General features: G+C 45.1%; 1 protein-coding gene across 2 annotated transcripts in view; it reads left to right on the top strand.

Annotated features, from left to right (window-relative positions):
* The window catches only part of Mrtfb (myocardin related transcription factor B), an 86,661-nt gene extending 69,994 nt beyond the window's left edge, over window positions 1–16,667 (top strand). For both annotated transcript variants that reach the window (XM_028778357.1, XM_028778356.1), the window contains 7 exons: window positions 797–952; window positions 3,101–3,259; window positions 3,759–3,896; window positions 9,002–9,062; window positions 11,459–12,922; window positions 13,276–13,409; window positions 15,181–16,667. In XM_028778357.1, the coding sequence (XP_028634190.1) occupies window positions 797–952; window positions 3,101–3,259; window positions 3,759–3,896; window positions 9,002–9,062; window positions 11,459–11,994 (1,050 nt within the window). In that variant the 3' untranslated portion in view covers window positions 11,995–12,922; window positions 13,276–13,409; window positions 15,181–16,667. The remainder of the gene's footprint in view (window positions 1–796; window positions 953–3,100; window positions 3,260–3,758; window positions 3,897–9,001; window positions 9,063–11,458; window positions 12,923–13,275; window positions 13,410–15,180) is intronic.
* Window positions 16,668–22,047: the final 5,380 nt, after the last annotated feature.

The raw sequence follows: 22,047 nt of genomic DNA, 5'->3' as shown, positions 1-22,047 counted from the left end.
TTAACTGCCCAGTACCTGTGACAGAAATGAGCTCACACCGTGGTTCAGGAGGCAGTGCCCAAACACTCTCAACAAGTGTAAAGCAATCTAACGCCCCTGCTTGGTGTGCAGAGGTATGCAGAGTACCTGTGAGTTAGAAATCTGCTCTATAGCATATATTAGGAGGCAGTGGATCCAAATCTTTTCTTGTAGTTGATACAAGAACAAAGCCTGTTTTCTACTGGGTCTATGTATAGCTGTCTGTCCAGCATCTCCGACTGTTCTAGATTATGTGTGCTACAAGCTTAAAAGCAGTACTGTAGGCTGGTTGGATATCAGAGGGGCTCCTACATGGGTTACAGACCTATAATGTGCAGAGCTGGCTTGTTTCTGTTTTCTGCCTTCAAAAATTTTCAAGTGAAATCGTGGCCACACTAAGGACGAATGAGGTCATCAAGACAGCTGTCTGGCATTTGTCACTGGTTTAGGATTGTCATCGAGTTCACTCAAGGAATGTTACTAGAAGTCCCAGCATGTTGTTCGGGTTGGTGGCTGTGTATAATGAAGTACTCTGTTTCTCATGAAACTAGACAATTTTTAACCCTCAGTCCCCATCTCCAGGGAGGCGGGGAGGGATGACAGAGAAAGGGAAAGATTGCTAAAGATGAGATGTATGCAGATAGACCGTAGTGTGTGACTGTAACCATCGTGTCATGTCGTCTTAACGATGGATCCCAAAGCAGACAGTTAAACTGCATTATAAACTCAATGCCAGATATGCTTCTAACACTAAGATTAATTTTTGTTTACTTCCTAGACCTCAGCACAAGGAGGAGTCCAGGCTCAGCCTCAGGTAGCTGGTGCCACACAGGTCCCAGCTGCAGCCCTGCCCTCAGCCTTGGCCTCGGCACTGCCTCAGAAGCAGGAAGCCTTCCCACAGCATGTGTTGGGACAGCCTCAGCCAGTCAGAAAGGTGGGGTGCTTACAAAGACAGACTAATGCTACTCTTTTTTTGTCACCTCGGCCCTGTCAGTAAGCATCATCCCAAAAGCCTGTTCTTTTGGAAGGCTGTAATCCTCAGCCATAGAACAAACCTTGGATCCAAAGCTATTTGAACACAGATACTTTGTCTAGGACTGGGGGAAATCTTTACTGTTAAATAGTCCAAACCTTTTCCAACAAAGTTCCCAGAGCATGTTTTTATAATTCTGGCATGGTAGATTTGTTGAATTTTGAGGTATATTTCTTTTCCAATTAAATATGCTGTTCCATGGGGAAGGGTTGTTGAAGGATACTTCTGGGATTTCTCTATCAAGTTAGAACTTTATGTGCTTATCTGTAAGAGTCTATGCCCCATCATGGAGGAAGAGCTGGGAGATCAGGTGTCACACACCTGTGATCCCATCACTGGGAAGGCTGAGGGCAGCCTGGGCTACATAGTCAAACCCTTTCTCGGAAAAAGGGAGAAAAGAGAAAAGGATGTAACCTCAAAAACATGTTCTTTTTTTTGTTTGTTTGTTTTTGTTTTTTTTGTTTTTCAAGACAGGGTTTCTCTGTGTAGCCCTGGCTGTCCTGGAACTCACTCTGTAGACCAGGCTAACCTCGAACTCAGAAATCTGCCTGCCTCTGCCTCCCAAGTCCTGGGATTAAAGGCGTGTGCCACCACTGCCCGGCTTCAAAAACATGTTCTTATCCTGGGTCTTCACTAGTCTCAGAGCCTGGATCTTGAACAGATAATTAGGCACCGCAGTCTGTAAACTCAGGTAATCCTGAGCCATGGGTGCTAAGGTAGCCTGAGGGTGAAACAAAGGGCCCAGCTTATCAACAGCAGCACTGACATGAGTGAAAATGGAAAACAGTTATACATGACCAAGCCAAGAAGCTATAAATATGTAGTTCTGTAAGTTTAAAGGAGGCTCAGCTTTCTTTGGTCTAGGGAAGAGAGGCCGCAGTGATAGACAGTATAAATTAGGGTTTCTCACTTCATCTGGGAATTCTGGAGTTAGGAGTCATTATTTCCATAAAGCGATGTTTGCCACAAACAAGGAGATTGACAAACAGTACATACATTTGTAGACAGACATGAGTACTCATGTACTGTCATGGTAAGAAATGGTTACATTGGTGCTGGAGAGATGCTTAAGTAATTAAGAGCACCAAGTATTCTTCCAGATTGAATTCCTAGATCCACCTGGCGATTTACAGCTGTCCAAGGGGATCTGACACCCGCTTGTGACCTTCATGGCACCAGGCATGTACATGGTACACAGATATAAATGCAAGACAAAATACCCATACACATAAAAAATAAATCTAACAAAAGAAAGACGTATCTGTCCATGGTGACATAAGGGAGAAGCCACTTTGTTTGAGGACATTGGTGGTACAGTCCTTATGTTGGTGATAAAGCCAAGCCCCGTAAGACACAGTACTGTGTAAGTAATGTGGCCCTTAGTTTATAGCCATCATCCACACTGTGCCTCTTCATGGAGCCATAAGAAACACTCGAGAGTGCCATGGAAACTTTCCCTTTGGCCTGCTGACACAGAAATCGGTTCTTTAGAAGGGATGAGACACAATTGCTGACCACATGACCGGCATGTCGCTGAGAGGGCTTGAGCAGCATCCCTCCCAGGGGTGGTCCAGGATTAGGATTAATGAACTGAGACGTGCTAAGGGAAGAGGTCTGCAGGTAGCCCCATGGGCCCAAGCTACAAAGAAGGCCGCACTGAGTGCAGAGCCACGGAGGCCACCCTCTGAGCTAGAGTAGCCATGAGGCAGAGAGAGCAGGTGAACAGCCCAGGATGTCCAAAGAGATGACGTGCGTGGGTGGCAGGCAGAACCCTATATCTGGGAAGGGGACCAGATCACTTCAATGATGAACAAGAAAAACTGCTTGAGCCGTCTCCCATAAGATAGTATCTACATGGTACCCACAATCCACCAGTGTCTGCAGATCTGGTCCTGTTGGCAGCTGCCTTGTCTCCCAACTGTCCAAGGTTGCCTTCATGCTCCTGACAGGAGGAAGCTTCCAGCAGAGACTCTCTGGCCCACAAACCTAGAAGGTGGATTTGTTAGCCTCTGCTCTAAAACATGGGTTTTCTTAAATTCACTGTCACAGGTCTTCACAAACTCAGCACCAAACACAGTTCTTCAGTATCAGAGGCAGCCTGGCCCAACGACCCAGCAGCCCTTTGTCAATAACACCTCTAACCCTGCTCTTCAATCTAGAAGTGCCCCACTGGCACCCCTGCAAAATGGACCTAGCCCAGCCAGCAAGGTAAGCCATAGTGATGACAGCACTAGAGTGCTGTCAGCTTCCCTAAACCCATGCCAACTGCCCTAGACTCATGCTGGCTGCCCTGTACTCATGCTGGCTCCCCTACAGTCATGCTGGCTGCCCTACAGTCATGCTGGTTGCCCTACAGTCATACTGGCTGTCCTACAGTCATGCTGGCTACTCTACAGTCATGCTGGCTGCCCTACATTCATGCTGGCTGCCCTACAGTCATACTGGCTGCCCTACAGTCATACTGGCTGCCCTACAGTCATACTGGCTGCCCTACAGTCATGCTGACACCTGGAATGTATAGTGACCAGTGCTGGTTCTGCAGGATGAACAGACAGGGACTTAACATTCCTGCCTGATTAGCCACCAGTTGTCAGCTGCCCAGTACTTGGGATACTGAGCCACTATGGATAGAACAGCACAGTTGTGTCACTATGAGAACACATGACTGGCCCAGAACTAACAAGTATTTCTCCCTTGTTTGATACAGCCTAGCTCACCACCCCCACCCCAGCAGTTTGTTGTCCAGCACTCTTTGTTTGCAACCCCAGTCACAAAGACAAAAGATCCACCTCGATATGAGGAAGCCATCAAACAGACTCGCAGCACCCAGCCAGCCCTTCCAGAGGTAAGTGTGGTCACAGTCATACCCCAGTCACATTTCAGGGCTTCCTCAGATTGTTCCAGTCCTCTGTTAAAACACAGAGATAACAGCTAGAAGCTTTATATTTTATCTGGCTGGTTTTTTGTTTGTTTTGTTTTAATTTTTTATTGGATATTTTATTTATTTACATTTCAAATGTTATCCCCCTTTCCTGATTTCCCTTCCGCAAACCCCCTGTCCCATCCCCCACCCTGCTTCTATGCGGGTGCTCACCCCCCCACTCTCTCCTCACCACGTTGACATTCCCCTACACTGGGGCATCGAGCCTTCATAGGACCAAGGGCCTCTCCTCCCATTGATGCTAGATAAGCCCATCCTCCGCTACACATGCAGCTGGAGTCATGGGTCCCTCCATGTGTACTCTTTGTCTGGTGGTTTTAATTGACCATAAAGACTGCAAACCACTTGCCTACAGCAAGTGTTGGGAGCAGCATTGATGGTGGGGCTTCAGGCAAGAGGCGTGTCTCCTTGGAGCCCTCCTGGGTCGAGTGAACAGACAGAGAGCGCTCAGTTACACAAGGCATCAAGCCTCAATTCACCTAAACTCGTCTAAGCCCTGTTTCTCCAAAACTCCCTTTCACAGCTAAGGACTTCCTGATGAGAAAGGATTGTAGCCTGCCAGAGGACCTGAGGGATGGACCTGACAGTAGGACACAGTGGATACAAGCTAGAACTGACAACAATTGGCCAGACCTGTGTGCAGCCCCATTCCCCTTATTTTGTTTGTCAGGGACACATGGCATCCTGCTGTATTTGCTGTCTAAGGCATGAAGGGTGAAGAAACGCACAGTGACCATCTGCTGTAGTTTACAGGATGTAGAGGTAGACAGCTCTCCTAATTGTGAGCATCCAAAATCAACAAAGACGTCACCTGTGAAGAAAAAGCCAGATTTTTAAAAAAGCTTAAACACTGTAGAAAGAATTGAAACCAACAGATCCTGGCCTGCCCTTCTCCAGTCCATTTGGAAGTGAGATCTCTTCCCTGGGGAGTAAAATGAACTGCCAGGTAGTTTTAGTGACCGCAAGAAGGCAGCCCTTACTGAGGAGCATGCCTCTCATGTGCAGACTCACTGGCACTACCCAGAAGCCAGCAGGAGTACTGGGGTTACATGTCTCTGGGTTCAGTTCCTAGGTTGAAACTGCCAGTTCTGCATCAGCACCTTTCAGTCACACTGGGAAAGACTTCAACTCTACCAAGGACTGAGTGGGGCCCTACTAGCTCCACCTTCCCAAGGGTAACAGCTATAATCTACATTTGCCGGGGAGTCTTGCTAGCAGTCAAGGTTTCTGGTAGAAAGGAATAGTCGCTATGACCAGCAAACCACAGGTACCAGCTGTGAGCTACTGACAAGAAAAATCAAGATAAGTCCTAAATTCCATGTCCACAGCCTCACCAGAGACTTGGCATAGATACATAGCAGCCTAGCTAAAGACAGAATACAAACTGAGACTGGGAAATCCAGGATACAATGAGAAGACCAAATCTAAGGATAATAGGTATAGAAGAGAGTGAAGATTCCCGACTTAAAGGACCAATAAATATCTTCAACAAAATTATAGAAGAAAACTTCTCTAACCTAAAGAACGAGATGCCCGAGATGCCCATTAACATAGAGGAAGCCTACAGAATGCCAGATAGACTAGACCAGAAAAGAAATACCTCCCATCACATAATAATCAAAACACCAAATGCACAAAACAAAGAATATTAAATGCAGTAAGGGAATAAGGCCAAGTAACATATAAAGGCCAAACTATCAGAATTATACCAGACTTTTCACCAGATACTATAAAAGCGAGAAGATCCTGGACAGATGTCATACAGACCCTAAGAGAACACAAATGCCAGCCCAGGCTACTGTACCCAACAAAACTCTCAGTTACCATAGATGGAGAAACCAAGATATTCCACGACAATACCAAATTTACACAATATCTTTCCACAAACCGAGCACTACAAAGGATAATAGTAGGAAAGCTCCAATACAAGGAGGGAAATTATATCCTAGAAAGAGTAAGAAAGTAATCCTCTTCCAACAAATCCAAAAGAAGATAGCCACACAAACAACACCACTGCTAATAACAAAAATAACAGGAAGCAACAATCTCCTCTCTTTAATATCTCTTAACATCAATGGACTCACCCAATAAAAAGACATAGGCTAATGGACTCGATACGTAAACAGGACCCAGCATTTTGCTGCATACAGGAAACCCACGTTAGTGACAAAGACAGACACTACCTTAGAATAAAAGGCTGGAAAACAATTTTTCAAGAAAATGGTCCTAAGAAACAAACTGGAGTAGCCATTCTAAAACCTCCAGCCTGAGAACACAAAGGGAGGACTCATGGCTTCACCTGTATAGTTAGTTGAGGGTGGCCTTGTCAGACATCAGTGGAAGTGGAGGGCCTTGGTGCCTGAAAGTTTGGATTCCCTAGTGTTGAGGAATTTGAGAGCAGGGAGGCGGGAATGGGAGGATGGTGGGGACACCCTCATAGAAATAGGAGGAAGGGGGATGGAATAAGGGATTGGGGGGGGGGGAATGGGAGAGGAGATAACATTGAAAGGTAAATAAAATATCCAATTTAAAAAAAAAACAGATAATGGATCTGGCAATTGTAGTTGAGCAGTTGAGACTTTTTGTGAACAATTTATTACGGGGATATCAGATAATCTTCAAGGACAAGGCATTGTGGAAGAAGCCCATGGAACTTTAAAAAGATTGATGAGACATACTGTTGCTGAGACAAAGAATGATGCCAGCCTGTGAGCTTGCTGAGTGCCCTGACAAGGGTGACTGGGAAGCTGTATTGAACATATCTTCCTGACCTGCCTTTGTTTGACTGTATATCCCAGATGGGACAAGCTGCCTTGCCTCAAGTCTTTAGACTTTATGGGATAGAGAATCAAAAAGAGAAATTATGTCTCTTGTATTCTTCTTAAAGGTGCCCAGCTATTAGGACTCAATCATGTACTGGTCTATAAATCAATCAGTTATGGGAAATAACAGTCTACTTTTGGAAGACTGGATCTGGACTTTGTCAGAGACATATTTGGAAGCTAGCTATAGTTCAATATGATGTTAGGATAGCAAGAGATAATGTTGGGACAGGATCTGGATTTCAAACAAGGGTTAGTGCATGTTTTAAGGCTCTTTTAATTGTCAAGCTAAAATTGGTTTTGTCTCTTCTACAGCATTTATTGTAAGTTGCATTGACTATATAATTTCCAATTGTGTTAGTGTGTTGAAACCTGACATGTCTGTTACAGGGTCTATCAACCAGCTTTCATCTCACTGCCATAAGTATTAGAAAACCTTGATTCTCTGAAAAAAAGCTAGAAAGTGCTGGAAGAAGTGAGTTAGCCTTTAAGCAGAAGCAAGAGGGTAGCAGGCTTGATTATTGCTGGTATAGCAGCTTTAATTCCATTAATTGCTAACACCACTGCTTCTGCAATAGCATTGATGCAAGGAGTTAAGACAACTATTTTTGTTAACCATCTAGCAAAAAAAATGTTACTAATGTATTGAGTATACAAAAGGATTTATATAGGTATCTGGAACAACATATGATGCTATATAACCCATTCAAATTATCTGAAGGAGATTCAGGGTTCAAGAGTTAGGAGCCATCCCAAGTGTCATGACAAATATCACTGGAGTAGTGTTACTTTTGAAATTCACAATGATTGTCATTATAATTAGAAAAAAGTTTAAAGACACCTGTAGGATATTTGGCATAATCCTAATACCTCTCTGTGTATGTTAACTTTGCATAGTGAGATTATGGATTTAAAGAATGCTGCTCTGTTGACCTTTGATGCTGCAGATAATGCAGATAAAATTATTCATGGCCTGAGCTCAGTATTTCCGTTTTGTTCAAACCTCAGGAATGGCATATATAGCTTGATCAGGCTAGCCCTTCTTGCCCTGGGAATACTTTTATTCCTGCCCATTGTGTTAAAGCTTATCTTTAACAACATCAACATGTTGGCAGCCAAAGTACATGGCTTGAACCTGAAAATGGACCCCCAGACAGAGTTATTAAATTAACAGGCTGACAAGCCAAGGATGGGTAAGATTCTGCACAGAGCCTTGCCAACCTAAGACAGAAGTGCATTGCCTTTGATAATGCATATACCATGATGGGTAAGGAAGGCATTCTTGTCAGAATGACCTAAGACAGGCTCAGTCTTGTTAACGAAATAAAACCGGGGTTGGGGGGAGGTGGAGAGCCTTTGGGGCTGCTTGTCAAGAAGCTGACATGGGCCAAGGACAAGAAAATAGGCTGCTTGGCAGGAATATGACATTGGACAAGGACAAGGAAGTAATTTCAGGTAGGAATCTAAATCGTAGGCTACAACAAAGAAGTAACCTCAGGCAAGAACCTTAATATTAGGCTAGAACAAACAAGTAATTTCAGACAGGAATCTAAATTTTAGGCTAAAACAAGGAAGTAGGCTTCAGACATGAAAATGACTTTGGGCTAGGACAGGGAAGTAGGCTCAGGTACTTTGGTCATCTTGATAAGCTTTTAGAAACAGTGATCACGGGAGTGTTCACGGAATTGGGTTTAATGCCTTGCTTTTTCTTTGACTATTTGTGTTTATTGTCCTGCTTATTCCTTGACTATTTACATCTATTGTATTGCTAGACCCTCAACCTAGAACTGACCTTAATACATGCATGTAATCAAAATGGTATAAAAGCATAAAGGAAGAGGGGGTATAAGATAGGGGGTTTTAGGGAGGAGAAATGGGGAAAGGGGATGATATCTGTATTGTAAATAAATAAATATCCAATAAAAAAAAACGAAAAAAAAATGTAATGCCAGATATCAAAAAAAAAAAAAAAAAAAAAAAAAAAAACTCCCGAAGTGCCATTCAGTTAAAGTAAGGCACATAGGGAAGTCAGAGACTTCTTCCTTGGCTCTTAGTTGATCTAGCATGCTGTGGTGTTTTGGCTTAAATAGCAAGTTGGCTATTTTCTAGACTACCAAATGTTAGAGTAAAGCCAAGGTTCAGTGTATCCCTGGTGCAGGCAGCTAACTCTGCTCTCCTTGGCTTCAGGTTTCCAGTGTGCACAGTCAGCAGATGGATGACCTCTTCGATATCCTCATAAAGAGTGGAGGTAGGTCAGAGGCTGGATGCAAGCCCAAGGGAAGCAGCCACATACCACATACCAAAGCTGGATGTTGTCTTGGAAACTAAGAAACATCCAATTCTAACAGTGGGAAGTTATAAACCTGATCAAGCATGGCCATTAAACCATATAACAGAGGAAAGAAAGCCCTTCAGTTCCACATTGAAGGATGGCATGATGTTAGATCCCCCATAGCTGTCACCTGGAAAAAAGGAAAGACTTCTCACACATCAGAGCTTGGTCACCTCTAAACTCTGCTGGTAACTGCAGAGCATGTTCTATGGACCAATCTCATCATGGACGAGAACTTTCCAGTAACTTGGCCTAGGCTCCCTCTAGTTCTATTAAAATTCAGAGTATGTCTACATATTAGTCATCAGGGCTAGTAAGATTATTCAGTGGGTAAAGGTGCTTGCTGCCAGGTTTAATGACCGGAATTTGGTACCAAGAATCCACATCATGGAAGAGAACTAACCCCCACAAGTTGTTCTCTGACCTCTACACACATGCTCTGGTAGCATGCACATACGTAAGTAGTAACCTGTAGTTAAAAATAAAGTAAGCCATCAGTTTATAGTGTGTTGTCTTTAAACCAGATATTAACACACACACAAAATGGCTGCCTCGGCTACTAGGATGGTTGCAGCCCAGTGGCAGAGCACTGCAGTACAAATGTGAAGTGCCATATTTCATCCCTGCCATACCACATACACACGCATATATACACACACATGCATTCACAAAGGTCAGATGATACCATATCAAAGTCCTGTGGTGAAAGAAGTCTTAGAGTTTGAAGTAGTAATTAATATTTCTCCATCTGTATTGAACACATCTGAGCAGGTGCTGATGCCCCAGCAGAGTCCGTGGCATAGTGAAAAACATTGCCATCTGCATGTAGGTCATATGAATAAGTGAAAGTCTGCTGAGAACTGTATTGGTCTTTTAAAATATGTTAAACTCATGGTTAACATAAACTGAAAACTTGGGAATTAAAAAATAAATGTGTATTTAAAAATCAGGCATATAATTTTTGCTCAATCTGATAAAGATAAGTTTTTTCCAATGATTAATAATAATACTTATGGGGCTGAAGAGATGGTTCAATGGCTGCTCTTCCAGAGGATTCAGGTTCATTCCCAGCAACCACATGGTGACTCAAACCATTTGTAATTCCAGTCCTAGGGGGAATCCAGCGCCCTCTTGTGGCCTCCATGGGTACTGCATACATATGGTACACAGACATACTGAGCTTTTAAGTTTATGGTTCATTAAACCCTTTCCCCTACTGTATGCTCCAGAAAAATGAGAAAGAATTGAACATGGTGGCACATAATTTAATCTCAGGACTCAAGAGATAGAGATAGGCAGATCTCTCCAAGTTCTAAGCAGCCTGGTCCACATATCGAGTTCCAAATCAGCCAAGGCTAAACATAACAAGAACACATCTCAAAACATCAGTGGAGGAAGTTATTAAAATTCATCTAAGTGAGCACTGGCATGTCCTTAACAGAAAGTCTGTTGGTTTGCCAGTTGGCCTGTTAAAGAGTCAATATGGTCACATAGGGAGATGACTCCATCCGTGTGTGCTGGAGGACCTCAATTTGGTTCCCCCAGAACCAAACAAAACAAAACAAAACAAACAAACAAACAAACAACGTAGACACAGTAATGTATGCCTATAGTCCTGGTGTTGGGAAGGCGAGTACAAGTGGATCCTTGGGGCTTTCTGGCCGGCCACTGGGGCTGAGCAGACAAGCCCAGTTCAGAGATGACCCCGTCCCAAAACTTAGGGCTAGATATATTTGAGGAAGACATTGGCATCTATCTATGGCTTACACACACAGAACCATGAAAAATTAAATAGACTGGGACTGGATAGATGGCTCAACACATAAGAACATTTTCTGTTCTTGCGGAGGACTAGAATTTGGTTCTCGCCATCCATGCTGGATTCCTAAGTGCCTGTAACTCTAGCTCAGCCGATCAGACAGCCTCTTCTGGCTTCCATGGGTTCCTACACACAGGAGCACATTCACACATGTATACATAAGTAAAAATTAATTTTTAAGAATAAGTTAATAGTTCAGATAACTCCGAACAAGAACTCAGAGCAGTGGCTGAGCTGCCTCACCTTAAGGAAGAAGGACAAAAGCGACGTCAGCCTTGAGTTATTGATAAGGTATATTGTGTCTGCGTTGTAACTCTCTAGATGGTATTGACAAACTGGAGTGCCGTCCAACTATAATACGTTTTTAAATTAATTTTTAAAAGAATTAGATTTCATGCTATTTCTGCCTCTACGATGTAAGAAAGGGTGACAGAATAGTCACTAGTATAGTTCAATGGCAGCAAATACTAACACCATCAATTCTTCTGCACAGAAATTTCCTTCCCGATAAAAGAAGAGCCTTCTCCAATTTCCAAGATGAAACCAGTGACAGCCAGCATCACCACAATGCCAGTCAATACGGTGGTATCTCGACCACCACCCCAGGTCCAAATGGCACCACCTGTATCCTTAGAACCTGTGAACAGTTTATCTGCCAGCTTAGAGAACCAGCTAGAAGCCTTCTTGGATGGAACTTTACCCTCAGCCAATGACATTGCCCCTCTGCAGAGCAGCAGCGAAGATAGAGAGCCTTTCTCTCTGATCGAGGATCTCCAGAATGACTTGCTGAGTCACTCCAGCATGCTGTGCCAGTCTCACTCTCCCATGGAGACCTCTGAGGCCCAGTTTGTGTCGGGGACCCCCTGTCTATCTCTTGACCTGTCAGACTCCAACCTGGACAACATGGAGTGGCTAGACATCACCATGCCCACCACATCCTCCGGGCTCACTCCCCTGAGCACCACTGCACCAAGCATGTTCTCTGCGGAGTTTCTGGACCCACAGGACCTGCCACTGCCATGGGACTAAGGTCACAGGTCTCTTGTTTGTGAGCTTGTGAAATTTGGAAACATGAAAACAATCCTGAGAGGCCAGTGTTGGGAGCTGGAGCCATAGCAACACTGTTGAAGTTAAAATCCATTGTCATAGAAAAAGGAAGGCCACAGCCTGGAAGCCAAGCATGAAAGACTCCACAGAAACAGTCGTATGTAGAACCCTTGTGAAATGCCTTAGATCAAGCCAAAAGTCAGGTACCATCCACAGGAAGTGGCACTAGGCTCTGGTCATCAGCTACCTTTCATCCTCTGTGGTCACCTCATGGCCCTAATAAGAGACAAGCAGCTCCATTTGAAACACCAGGCCACCAAGAGGGAGGGAAGGGAGGAGCCACTGCACATGTGCTCCTTAGAGTAGCATAAGCCAACCAGGTCAATAGCAAACCAGAGGCACCTGAGCACTGAGCAGCTGGCAGCAGCATCTAGCCAGAGGCTCCGAGTCCCACTCTGAAATCTGTGTGACTTTGTGATGTCATAGGTCATTTTGTGAGTTGGGAATCAAAATGAACAACCTTTCACCATAAACATATCTACAAAATACTGTCACACAAGAGCCCAGTGTACAGAGGCCAGATACATTGATAGTGCTGCAACTGCCCTAGTGGCCTCAAGTGGAGGAAGTTGGTTCTCCTGTGATGTTAGACATTGGAATGTGCTTTGATCTTAGAGTAAAAAGTTGGCCGTTGACTGGTTCTTCTTGAAATAAGTCAGATATCTCTAGAGTACTGAGCCACAGTGTCTCCATCCTTGAAGACTTGCCGACAGACTCTCTCAGGTGACCATGCCCATCTCAAAGAACCAAAAAAGGCTTCAGCATGAAATTCCTTTTCAACCTAATGAGTTAGAAGAATGGAAGGTGTGGGCTGGCTGTCAGACTCTAGGACAGTCCACCTTGAGCACAGGTTAGACCAACCTCCTGTTACCAGTTCCCTGGTTCTCATTGCATAGGCTTGTAACTTCTCAAGCCTGAGCCTAAAAACTGGAGGTTTTATTCCTTTCTTTCTTTCTTTTTTTTTTTTTTTTTTGCTTTATCTGTAACAGAAAGGTTATGTTTGTCAAGTGGTTTAAGAATTTTCTAAAATGCCAACTGCCACAGGATTTCCATAACTCTTGATCTAGTGATTTAGTTATTGACAAATTATAAATAACTGAGCAGAGTATGGAATTTTTATTCAGTGACAGCCCTTGTCTTAATCCGCTTCCTACCCACTTTAACCTGAGCCTTCCTGTGTTAATCCACATGCCTCTTCCACAGTCCATCCAGGAAGTCTTCTGACCCAACATCTAGTGATCAGAATGGCTCCTTGTCCTGGCTTTAACAGACTCTGGAGAACAGCAGTCTCTCATCTGAAGCTTGGCATTCTGGTGTTAAGGGCCCACTGAGCTCAGGTAATCCTCTTATTTAGAATCTGGTTGGTCAGTACTGGGAGACATCAACACTCTGGTAGCTGGATACTGTCATCTGACTAAGCCTTCTGAGGGCACTCTCACAGGTCGGGATGTAATACATTGGTTCTGCTACACAGCTGCTTGTGTCCTGGCCCCAGCTGAGGATCTGAGAAGGTGCGTTCCCCGTGGGAATTTCAGCTCTAGGTTTTGGTGGGGGGCTTTAGTCCTCTCTCTCCAGCTTTGAGTGTCCAATTAAAGGCAGTGGGTTTCTGGAAGCCCATAATTCGTACTAGTGTGTTTCCTCCTGTAGACAAACATCAGTGTCTGTAATCCAGAGTTGTGAGTAGTGAGTTGTGAGTAGCCTCAAGTCCCTTGTGTTGCTTTCTAAGTTATTTTGAAGCTTGCCACATGAAAGACAATCTCCAAACACAGTGGGTACAGAGGAGGTCATCTCAGTTGCTCATGTAACCATCCAGCCTTCAGTCCATCAAGGTCCCATTTCTTAAAAAGGCAAGGGGCCTCCAGCCACTGGCTTCACTAGCACCCAACTCCCCCACAGCATTCCTTGACCTACTCTCCTGGTTTGAGCATCCTTTAGGTACATGTGACACCAGTGACATGAGAGCCACTTGCTAGGCCTCTCCCACATGTTCTGGGCAAGCGTAGGCATCTTTCCCATTGGCTCACATAAATGTATCATGATCAAAAACCATTCTATAAAAGGCCTCTTGGCCTAGCCCCAGCCCTCAGTGAGTACATTGGAAAAGCTGTGTGTCTGAAGATGAATTTGTTGTTTAAAGCTAGTTTCAGGCCAGCAAGATGACTCAGCAGATAAAGCCTGCCAACAAGCCTGAGAGACAAAGCTTAAGCCCCAGAGCCTGTGTGGTGGAAGGACAGAACTGACCCTGCCCGCAGTTGTCCTCTGACCTCTATATACAGAGACACCTGCACAGGTGTAAAGTTATTTCCCAGCCACTAAAGCACAGGTCAGAGAGCCCATTCCATCCCCACTGTGCATGTACACGGTACACGTGGACTGCAGGCTTCTGTTTGTATCATGTTGCCAAGAAAATTCCTACTAGAAGCCTGGAGTGTCCAACCCCAGCCTCACTCTTCTGCATCGTCCCACAGCATAGTGGTATCAACTTGACTTTCTGATGTACAGATTTCCAGTTGTCTTACTCTGGTGGGAGGAGTAGAAACAATTACACCATGGCTTCTAGAAAGCTGATGTGGCTGTGACCTTGTACATTTCAGCAAGGCCTCTCTAGGAAGCCTCTGCGGCTGCGGCAGTGCTCACTCAATCACTCAGGCATCCAGTCAGCATGGATGCCCTGAATTCTTGAAACTTTTTGCTCAGATATCATCTCTGTTTGCTTCACACAGATATTTTCTAAGACTTATACTTTCCTTTCAAAAAGCTCCATGGTTCTTTGACTACATGCTATGCCTTACTCCAGAAAACCAGGTCTGCTCTGCAGAGTCCAGGAAATGGGGCAGTGTTGTCACCCTGCACACTCAGTCAGCCGACACTAAGGGATAGGTGAGAGTGGTGTCCACTTTGTCACCAGAGTGGACTTGGGCCTCCTGAACCGTTTTTCCAGGCAGCAAGGCTATTCTCATAGTTACTGTAGTATTGTGTGCAGTGATAGCTGAGGAGACAGCTGTCCCTTCAGTCAGGACAGCCACTTTACTATCCACAGCAGACCTGGCTCAGGCAGGTGGCCAAGAGGAGACCCCATCTTATCTGTACCCTTGCCTGTTCCCACAGTGGCCAGTCTCAGAAGCTCTGGTAGAAGGTGGGGACTCCACCACCACCAGGATTGCAGAGAATGCTGAGAGCGGTAGCTGGGTTCTGCCAGCAAAGTCACAGCCTCGCTTGCCTCTGTCCATCACACCACACAACACTGAGGACCTACTGACCCAGAGGACCATTAGTCCCAGGCTATCCCAGCACACTAACTGGAAGGCCAGGTTTATCAGGGAACACTGCTCGTGCTCACAGAAGGTGTGTTTGGAGAGCACCATCCTGAACGTTCAGCTCACTGTAAAAGATTTTTGTCAAAACTGGAAAGTAGCAGTTCTAATATAGTCGTTTTTGTTTCCTGGTTCAAACCTTCAATCTCTTTTTCATTTAAACAATCTCTGGGCTCTGTTTTTATTTGTCCAGTGACTGGGAGTGAGCAGGTTGTTTTTTCCACTGCTCGCTCTGACAGTACCTGAGGTGTTCCTGTGTCTTTGAGTTAAGGCCTACAATTCAAAAAGCTGCACGTGTTTACAAGAAGCTTTTACCCTCCACTTAGGCCCACTGCTCTGGGGAGTGGAGGTGTCCCAGGCTTGTGACAGCAGCTTGGCAATCTCAGATCTCCTAGGTGCTGTCTGGAATCATTAGAGACACCGGCAATAAAAGGAAAGCTTTATGCCAACGCCCAAGACAAAGCTTTAGTGAGTGGGCAGACTCACTGGAAAGCAGCCCAGTTGTCTTACCTCTACTTTCTGCTGTGAGGAACCCACCCACCCCACCAACAGGAGATGACGGTTTAGGAAGGGGTTCGGTATCCATCAAAAGTACTTGACCTCAAGAAACCAATAGTAATCCAAAATGCTTAAAGGAACCAAAGGCATCGCCAGGTATTTGCCAAAAGCAGCCACTTTTAAAATTTGAGACTAATGTGATCTCAAGTCAAACCCCATGAGGTTCCATTTAAGGTTATAATTTTCACAGAGTTGTAGATATTCCTTGTTTTCCTATAAAATAGCATAGAGCTGTTTTGTTGTTTTAAGAATAACATTCTTGGTAGTAGCGCTAAGTTGTCTTCTCGTATGTAAAGGTTCTGTCGCTTGCAATGGACATGCAGGTGTTTCTCTCCTTCTCATCTTCACATAATGTCTTAGCATCTCACTTCTGACAAGAAAAGAGAAAACACCAGTGGGCAGCACCATGCTTGTTTAATGAACAGGAAATCATGGCAATCGGGGGTCCATTTGTGTTGCCTTTATGTTGTTTTTTAAAGACAAACCATGATGCCTTTGTACTTGCTGTTTGCACCCCTGACTCAATTCTGTACTGTGTCTGAATGCCATACGTTTGCACTTGTACTGTACATAGGCGATGCAGACTGTATTTTTATATGTGTGCGCATTTATCATCAGATCTTTTGTACATAGTGGCAGTATTGTAGCTGATCGGGAAATGTTTGATATCTCAGCAATTTTGCATTTTTGTGTCTCAAATAAAAAAAACATTTTGATGTATGATGACTGTGTGTACAAAGGAATACACTGTGGGGCACTGTAGACTTGTGAGATGGGGCAGCCTCTGGCAGGACAGCATCTTCAGAATAGCTCCCAGCCAAGCAGCAAGTGGACCAACAGAAAGCAGGCTGCTCTCCTCATGCCCTCACACAGCAGGAGATCATAGGTACCCACTAACCTTAGCCTGACCGTCAAGACATGTTCTCTTCTCCAGAATCAGGAACCACGGAGTAGGAGGCGTTAACGTATGTGGTCAATGTCCGCAGTGAGAGCTGCCTCCTCTCTGATGGTGACAACTGTACCAACAAAACTTCCAAACACCCAGAACTGAGTCCTTTGGTTCAGTGAAGTCTCATAAGCAACTACTTACTACTATTTGGCCCATATAGAATGATCTTTACAAGTTAGTAAGTAGGGGAGAGGCATTTCAGCCAAAAGCCCATGGTTAAATTAGGCATGATGTTTTGTTGTGTGTAATTTTGCTCTACCTTTCTTTGCTCAGAGAAGAGACCATGCCCCCCACCTGGCTTCCCTTGAATCCACAGATAAAAGACACACACACACACAGTTGGTCCTTGTCTACTTGCCTTCTTGGCACAATTGCTGGACGATACTACCTCCCACCTAGAAAAGCATACCTTTATCAATTTCTTATCTCCGTCTCTCCACCTGCCCTAAGTAAAGCCAGGAAACACAGCAGTATCCCTGCAGTGGCTAGGCTAGTCCCATCTAGCCCCTGCCAAACATCCTTGACGACCCGTCTGTAGTAGAGGCCACTGGCTGCACCTCCTCCTGGACCTCACGTGGCTGCTGGGTTTTTCTCCCTCCAAAGCATGACAAAACTCCTCCTCCCCTTGCATCTCCTTTTCCTCCAGGGACCTGGAAGTCCTGCTGGTACCATCTGTCCAGCACTTGGCCCATGACTTTCTTTACTGACAGATCAAGAACCAATTGCAGAACAGGACCTTAGCATCAAAACTACCCTTACAATGTTTTATTCCCCTCTTGGATTAGAAGAAACCAATCAGTGGTAAACTTAATTGCCAGTGACAGTTGATGTGACTGTGATGCACGTGACAATCAGAGGAGGCTGATCAACAGTTGCAGAAGACAGATCTTGGGTGATCTTGGGTGATCTTGGGTGCAAGAGAGCAGTCAACAGACTAGTAAGTGGCCTTTCTGCAATGTCCCACTTGTTACAGATCCCCCTCCTGGAGGATGATACTTCACCTGAAACAAAACTGGAACACTAGGGAGGGTGTCAGGAGAAAACTCTTGGATGAGGGCAGATTCCCTGGAGACCAGCTGTGCTCTGCCCTCTGTGCAAGGCAGCAAGCTCAGCACTGAGGGTGGACTGCGGGAAGGGATCCACAAAGGAAGTACCCAGAAATTGGGGCTGAGCCTCCAGGAGACCACAGGCTCTAGGGCTACTGACCTGAAGCATTAGAATCCCCCACAAGTCACTGGGTTTTTGTTTGCTTGTTTTCTGGTAGTACTGAGCTTTAGAAAATCTTTGAGGTGTTGAGCAAAGTCTACTGAGTGTGTTAGGAGTTCTCAATACCAAAGCTTTTTAGTCAGTGATGGCTGTTAATTGATAATGGCTATGTTGTTGCAGATGGCTGATGGCTAGTGTGGTGGTTTGTATATGCTTGGCAGAGGTAGTGGCACTATTAGGAGGTGTGACCTTGTTGGAGTAGGTGTAGGATTGTTGGAGAAATGTGTCACTGTGGAAGGGGCTTTGAGACCTTCCTCCTAGCCATTTGAGAGTAAGTCTGCTCCCAGATTCCTTTGGATGAAGATGTAGAACTCCAGCACCATGCCTGCAGGGATGCTGCTGTCTTTCCTGGCTTGATAGTAGACTGAACCTCAGAACCTGTAAGCCAGCCCCAATTAAATGTTAACCTTTAAAATAAGTGGTTTTGGTCATGCTGTCGATTCACAGCAGTAAAAACCTAAGACAACTAGTTCACATGATATCCCAGCAGCACGAAATAGGCAGGAGGCTCATCAAGATCCTTAGACACCAGAGGTTATCAACAATTGCACCTGATCCCATAATTTTGGGGTTTACCATTCTCTCACCCTACTACAGTAGCATCTGCTGCTGTCTCCGCCTCTCCACCCACTCCCCTAGAACCTGAGCTCTCTCTGTGTGTCTGCCTTTATCCCTCTGCCTCTCTGTCTCTCTCTGTCTCTGTCTCTCTCACTCTCTGCCTCTCTCTGCCTCTCTCTGCAACCCCTCTCAGTATCTCTCTCTGCCTATCTCTCTCTGACTCTGAATTGTCTCTCTGCCTAGCTCTGCTGTCGTCTCCGCCCTCTTCCCCTCCTTCTTTCTCCCTTTCCTTCCTTCCCTCAGGTAGTCATGTAAAGGTTTGACAGTTGCTGAAGGAAGACCCCAGACTCAGTATGCAAAGACAAAGAGCACTTATTCTGCAGAAACAGCCAGCATGTGGGGGGCAACCATTCATCAAAATAGTGACCCCAGACAAAGGTGGGCAGGTCTCCTTATAGAGAGCCAGGGGACTCTCTAAAAGGATTGGGTCATCTAAAATTTCATTGATGGGTTCTAGGGCATCACAGGTGGTCAGTGGTCTTCATTCCTACGTCATGAACGTTTAACTATCGGATAAGATAGGGCTGATGGCCTAGCAAAGATGGCCCATTCTGAGATAAGATATTTTCTTGTTGTTTGTGGTTATCCCCAGGCTGTTCTTTAGGAGGGGCTTTTATGACCTTGTTTCTGTATTTTATGGTCTGTTCCTGGAGCTGGTGCCTATGGCCTTCTTTTTGAAATCAGGCCTGGTCCTTAAATGGAGACAAATGGAGTTTATGTCATCCTTTCAGTCACATGTAATTCTCCTAGGTTCACTTCCCAAGTGCCAGGATTACAGCCATATGTCACTGCACCCAGTGTATGTGATACTGGAGATGCTAGCAAGCACCCTACCAGCTGAGCTACATTCTGTTCCTTTTCGCTGTTTTCAGACAGGGTCTTGATAACTTGACCTGACTGGTCCTACACTTGTTCTGTATACAAGTGTGGCCTTGAACTTCCTCAGTAGCTGTGGGACCGTAAAAGGTAGCTTGGTCCCCAGTTGAGCTAAGGCTCGAAGCCCCGGAGACCCTGAAGGGACAGAAGGCACTTTGCCTGATTCCCAGGCACCAGGCCCCTGTCACTAGCTGCAGCCCCCCATAGATTTGTGGCCATCAGTCACATAAGGACAACGCCCTAAGCCCCTCCACTTGTAGAGGATGTGACCTGTGGTCATATAGGCTCAAGACAGATCTCCATTTTGATGAGGTACCTAAAGGCCTGAAGGACTTAGCCAATAAGCTTTCCTTCCCAGACACTCCTCCCTGCAAAAGGTCTTTAACCTCAGACCCGTCATGAGAAGTGCGGTATGGTTTTACTCCTCCACTTTCTGCCATGACAATAAATGCCTTAATACCATGAACTGCGTCTTTTTATCAGGATCTGTCATGGGGAGCCATAGAGCCACCATCTAATCTCCCAAAGAAGGCCTCTCTGTGCTCCCAGCCAAGGCTGCCACCAAGCTCAAGTCTGCTGCAATCAAGCCAAGGACTCTCCCCAAGGGACCAGCTGGAAAGTTTCCTTTCTTCCCCAGCTCTGGGCTAGATTCAGCCCGCGGGGGCCCCCCACTCTGTTCTCAGCTCTTCCAAGGCATCCAGCAGCACCTGGATGTCCAAGGGCCTGAGAACCAGACGGCCCCTGGCCTTGTTGCAGGCCCAGGGACCCTGAGCCAGCTCAGGCTGTCCTGTACCTCAGACTGCATTTCCCCACCCCCAGAGCAGTGTCCTGCAGTTTCCCTATGGGGCCAATACCCACCCAGCAACAGATTTGGGTAAGTGCAGTCAATTTCCTGCATCTGGCTTCCAGAGCAGCCATGCCCTGTGGTGGAGCTGACGTGAAACTCCAACAACTCTACAAGTAGCAGGGGTTCCAGGCCATCTGAGGTGGCAGGCGACCCGGATTGTTCTGCTGGAACTATAATATTCATATGGCTCAGAAGCCTAGTCATCACAGCCTAACTTTTCTATTCATTTATGTAACAAGAAAATATGCAAAAAATGAGAAAAGAAGCATCTTGCTGAGTTCATCAACTGCTGAGGGCCCGGACTGATGGGTATGCATGTCACAGAGTCTTCAGTAGTAATCAGTGAGGACTCAGACCCTTCCATAGGAATCAGTAAATGGCCGCTCTCACCAAGCTGACCTCAAACTCATGGAGACCCACAAGCCTCGGCCACCTGAGTGCCGGAACCAAATGTCATGCCCAGAAAGAAAGGCTCTTTAGTCTAGCTTGATCACTTAGGCACAGGTTTCAGCATGCAAGACTGCCCAGTGCTGCCAGGATTGAGAATTTAAGTTCAATTCCTCAAGATTCATGTGGAGAAAGAGAACCCATTCACAAATAAATAGAAACTTAAAACGTTCATACTTTGCAAATACAACTGACTGTAGCTCAGTAAACTATGCCAATAATGAGGCTCGTCTCAGCCCTGATTAGCCTTCAGCCTTTTTATGCCTCCTCAGTCTCTCTCTCTCTCTCTCTCTCTCTCTCTCTCTCTCTCTCACACACACACACACACACACACACACACATTTAATGAACAAATGAATGAATGGATGAATAAGTAAATAAATGCAATTTTAAAAATCTGAGAACCAAGCTTCAATCTCCAAGACCCGTGTAGTGGAAGAAGAGAAACAGTTCCCACAAGTTGTCCTCTGATTTCCACATGTGTGTGATGGCACACACACCTATACAAACACAATTTTAAATATTAAAAAAAAAAACACAAGATATAAATTTCTTCCCTGCCAAAGCCACATTTTATTGGCAAAAGTGCACTGAATGTAAAAGAGTGTGAAGCCACACCACACAAGGAGAGGCAGGAAACATCAGAAGTGCCATGCTATGCTTGCAGAAGCAAGCTACAACCAAGGCATTCATCAGAAGAGATCAATGAGAAGGCCCTGCAGTGACTCATATGGTGAGGACGATAACTGACTCTTGATAATTGTCCTCTGGTCTCTACCAGTGAACCACGGTGGCATGTGCATCCCACATGCACCCCTCACACACATCTAAAATAAATAAATGTAATATGATTGCTTTAATTCACTACCTGCCACAGGAAACGAGACACTAAGAAAATGTAAGGATAGGATAGTAAACATTATATGGTGAGCATGGATACACCCAATTTCATTTTTTAAAAAACTACTGAAAATAAATGGAAATAAAATGAAAATGAGAGCAGGTATGTAACAGTAGTGGATGTGCAAGATCCAACTCTCAACAGATCAAAGAACCATAACACACACACTCATACACACTCACACACTCTCATACACACT

The sequence above is a fragment of the Grammomys surdaster genome, unplaced genomic scaffold (assembly GCF_004785775.1).
Source record: "Grammomys surdaster isolate TR1022 unplaced genomic scaffold, NIH_TR_1.0 334, whole genome shotgun sequence".
Lineage (NCBI taxonomy): Eukaryota > Metazoa > Chordata > Mammalia > Rodentia > Muridae > Grammomys > Grammomys surdaster.
This window is presented reverse-complemented; position numbering and strand designations above follow the sequence as displayed.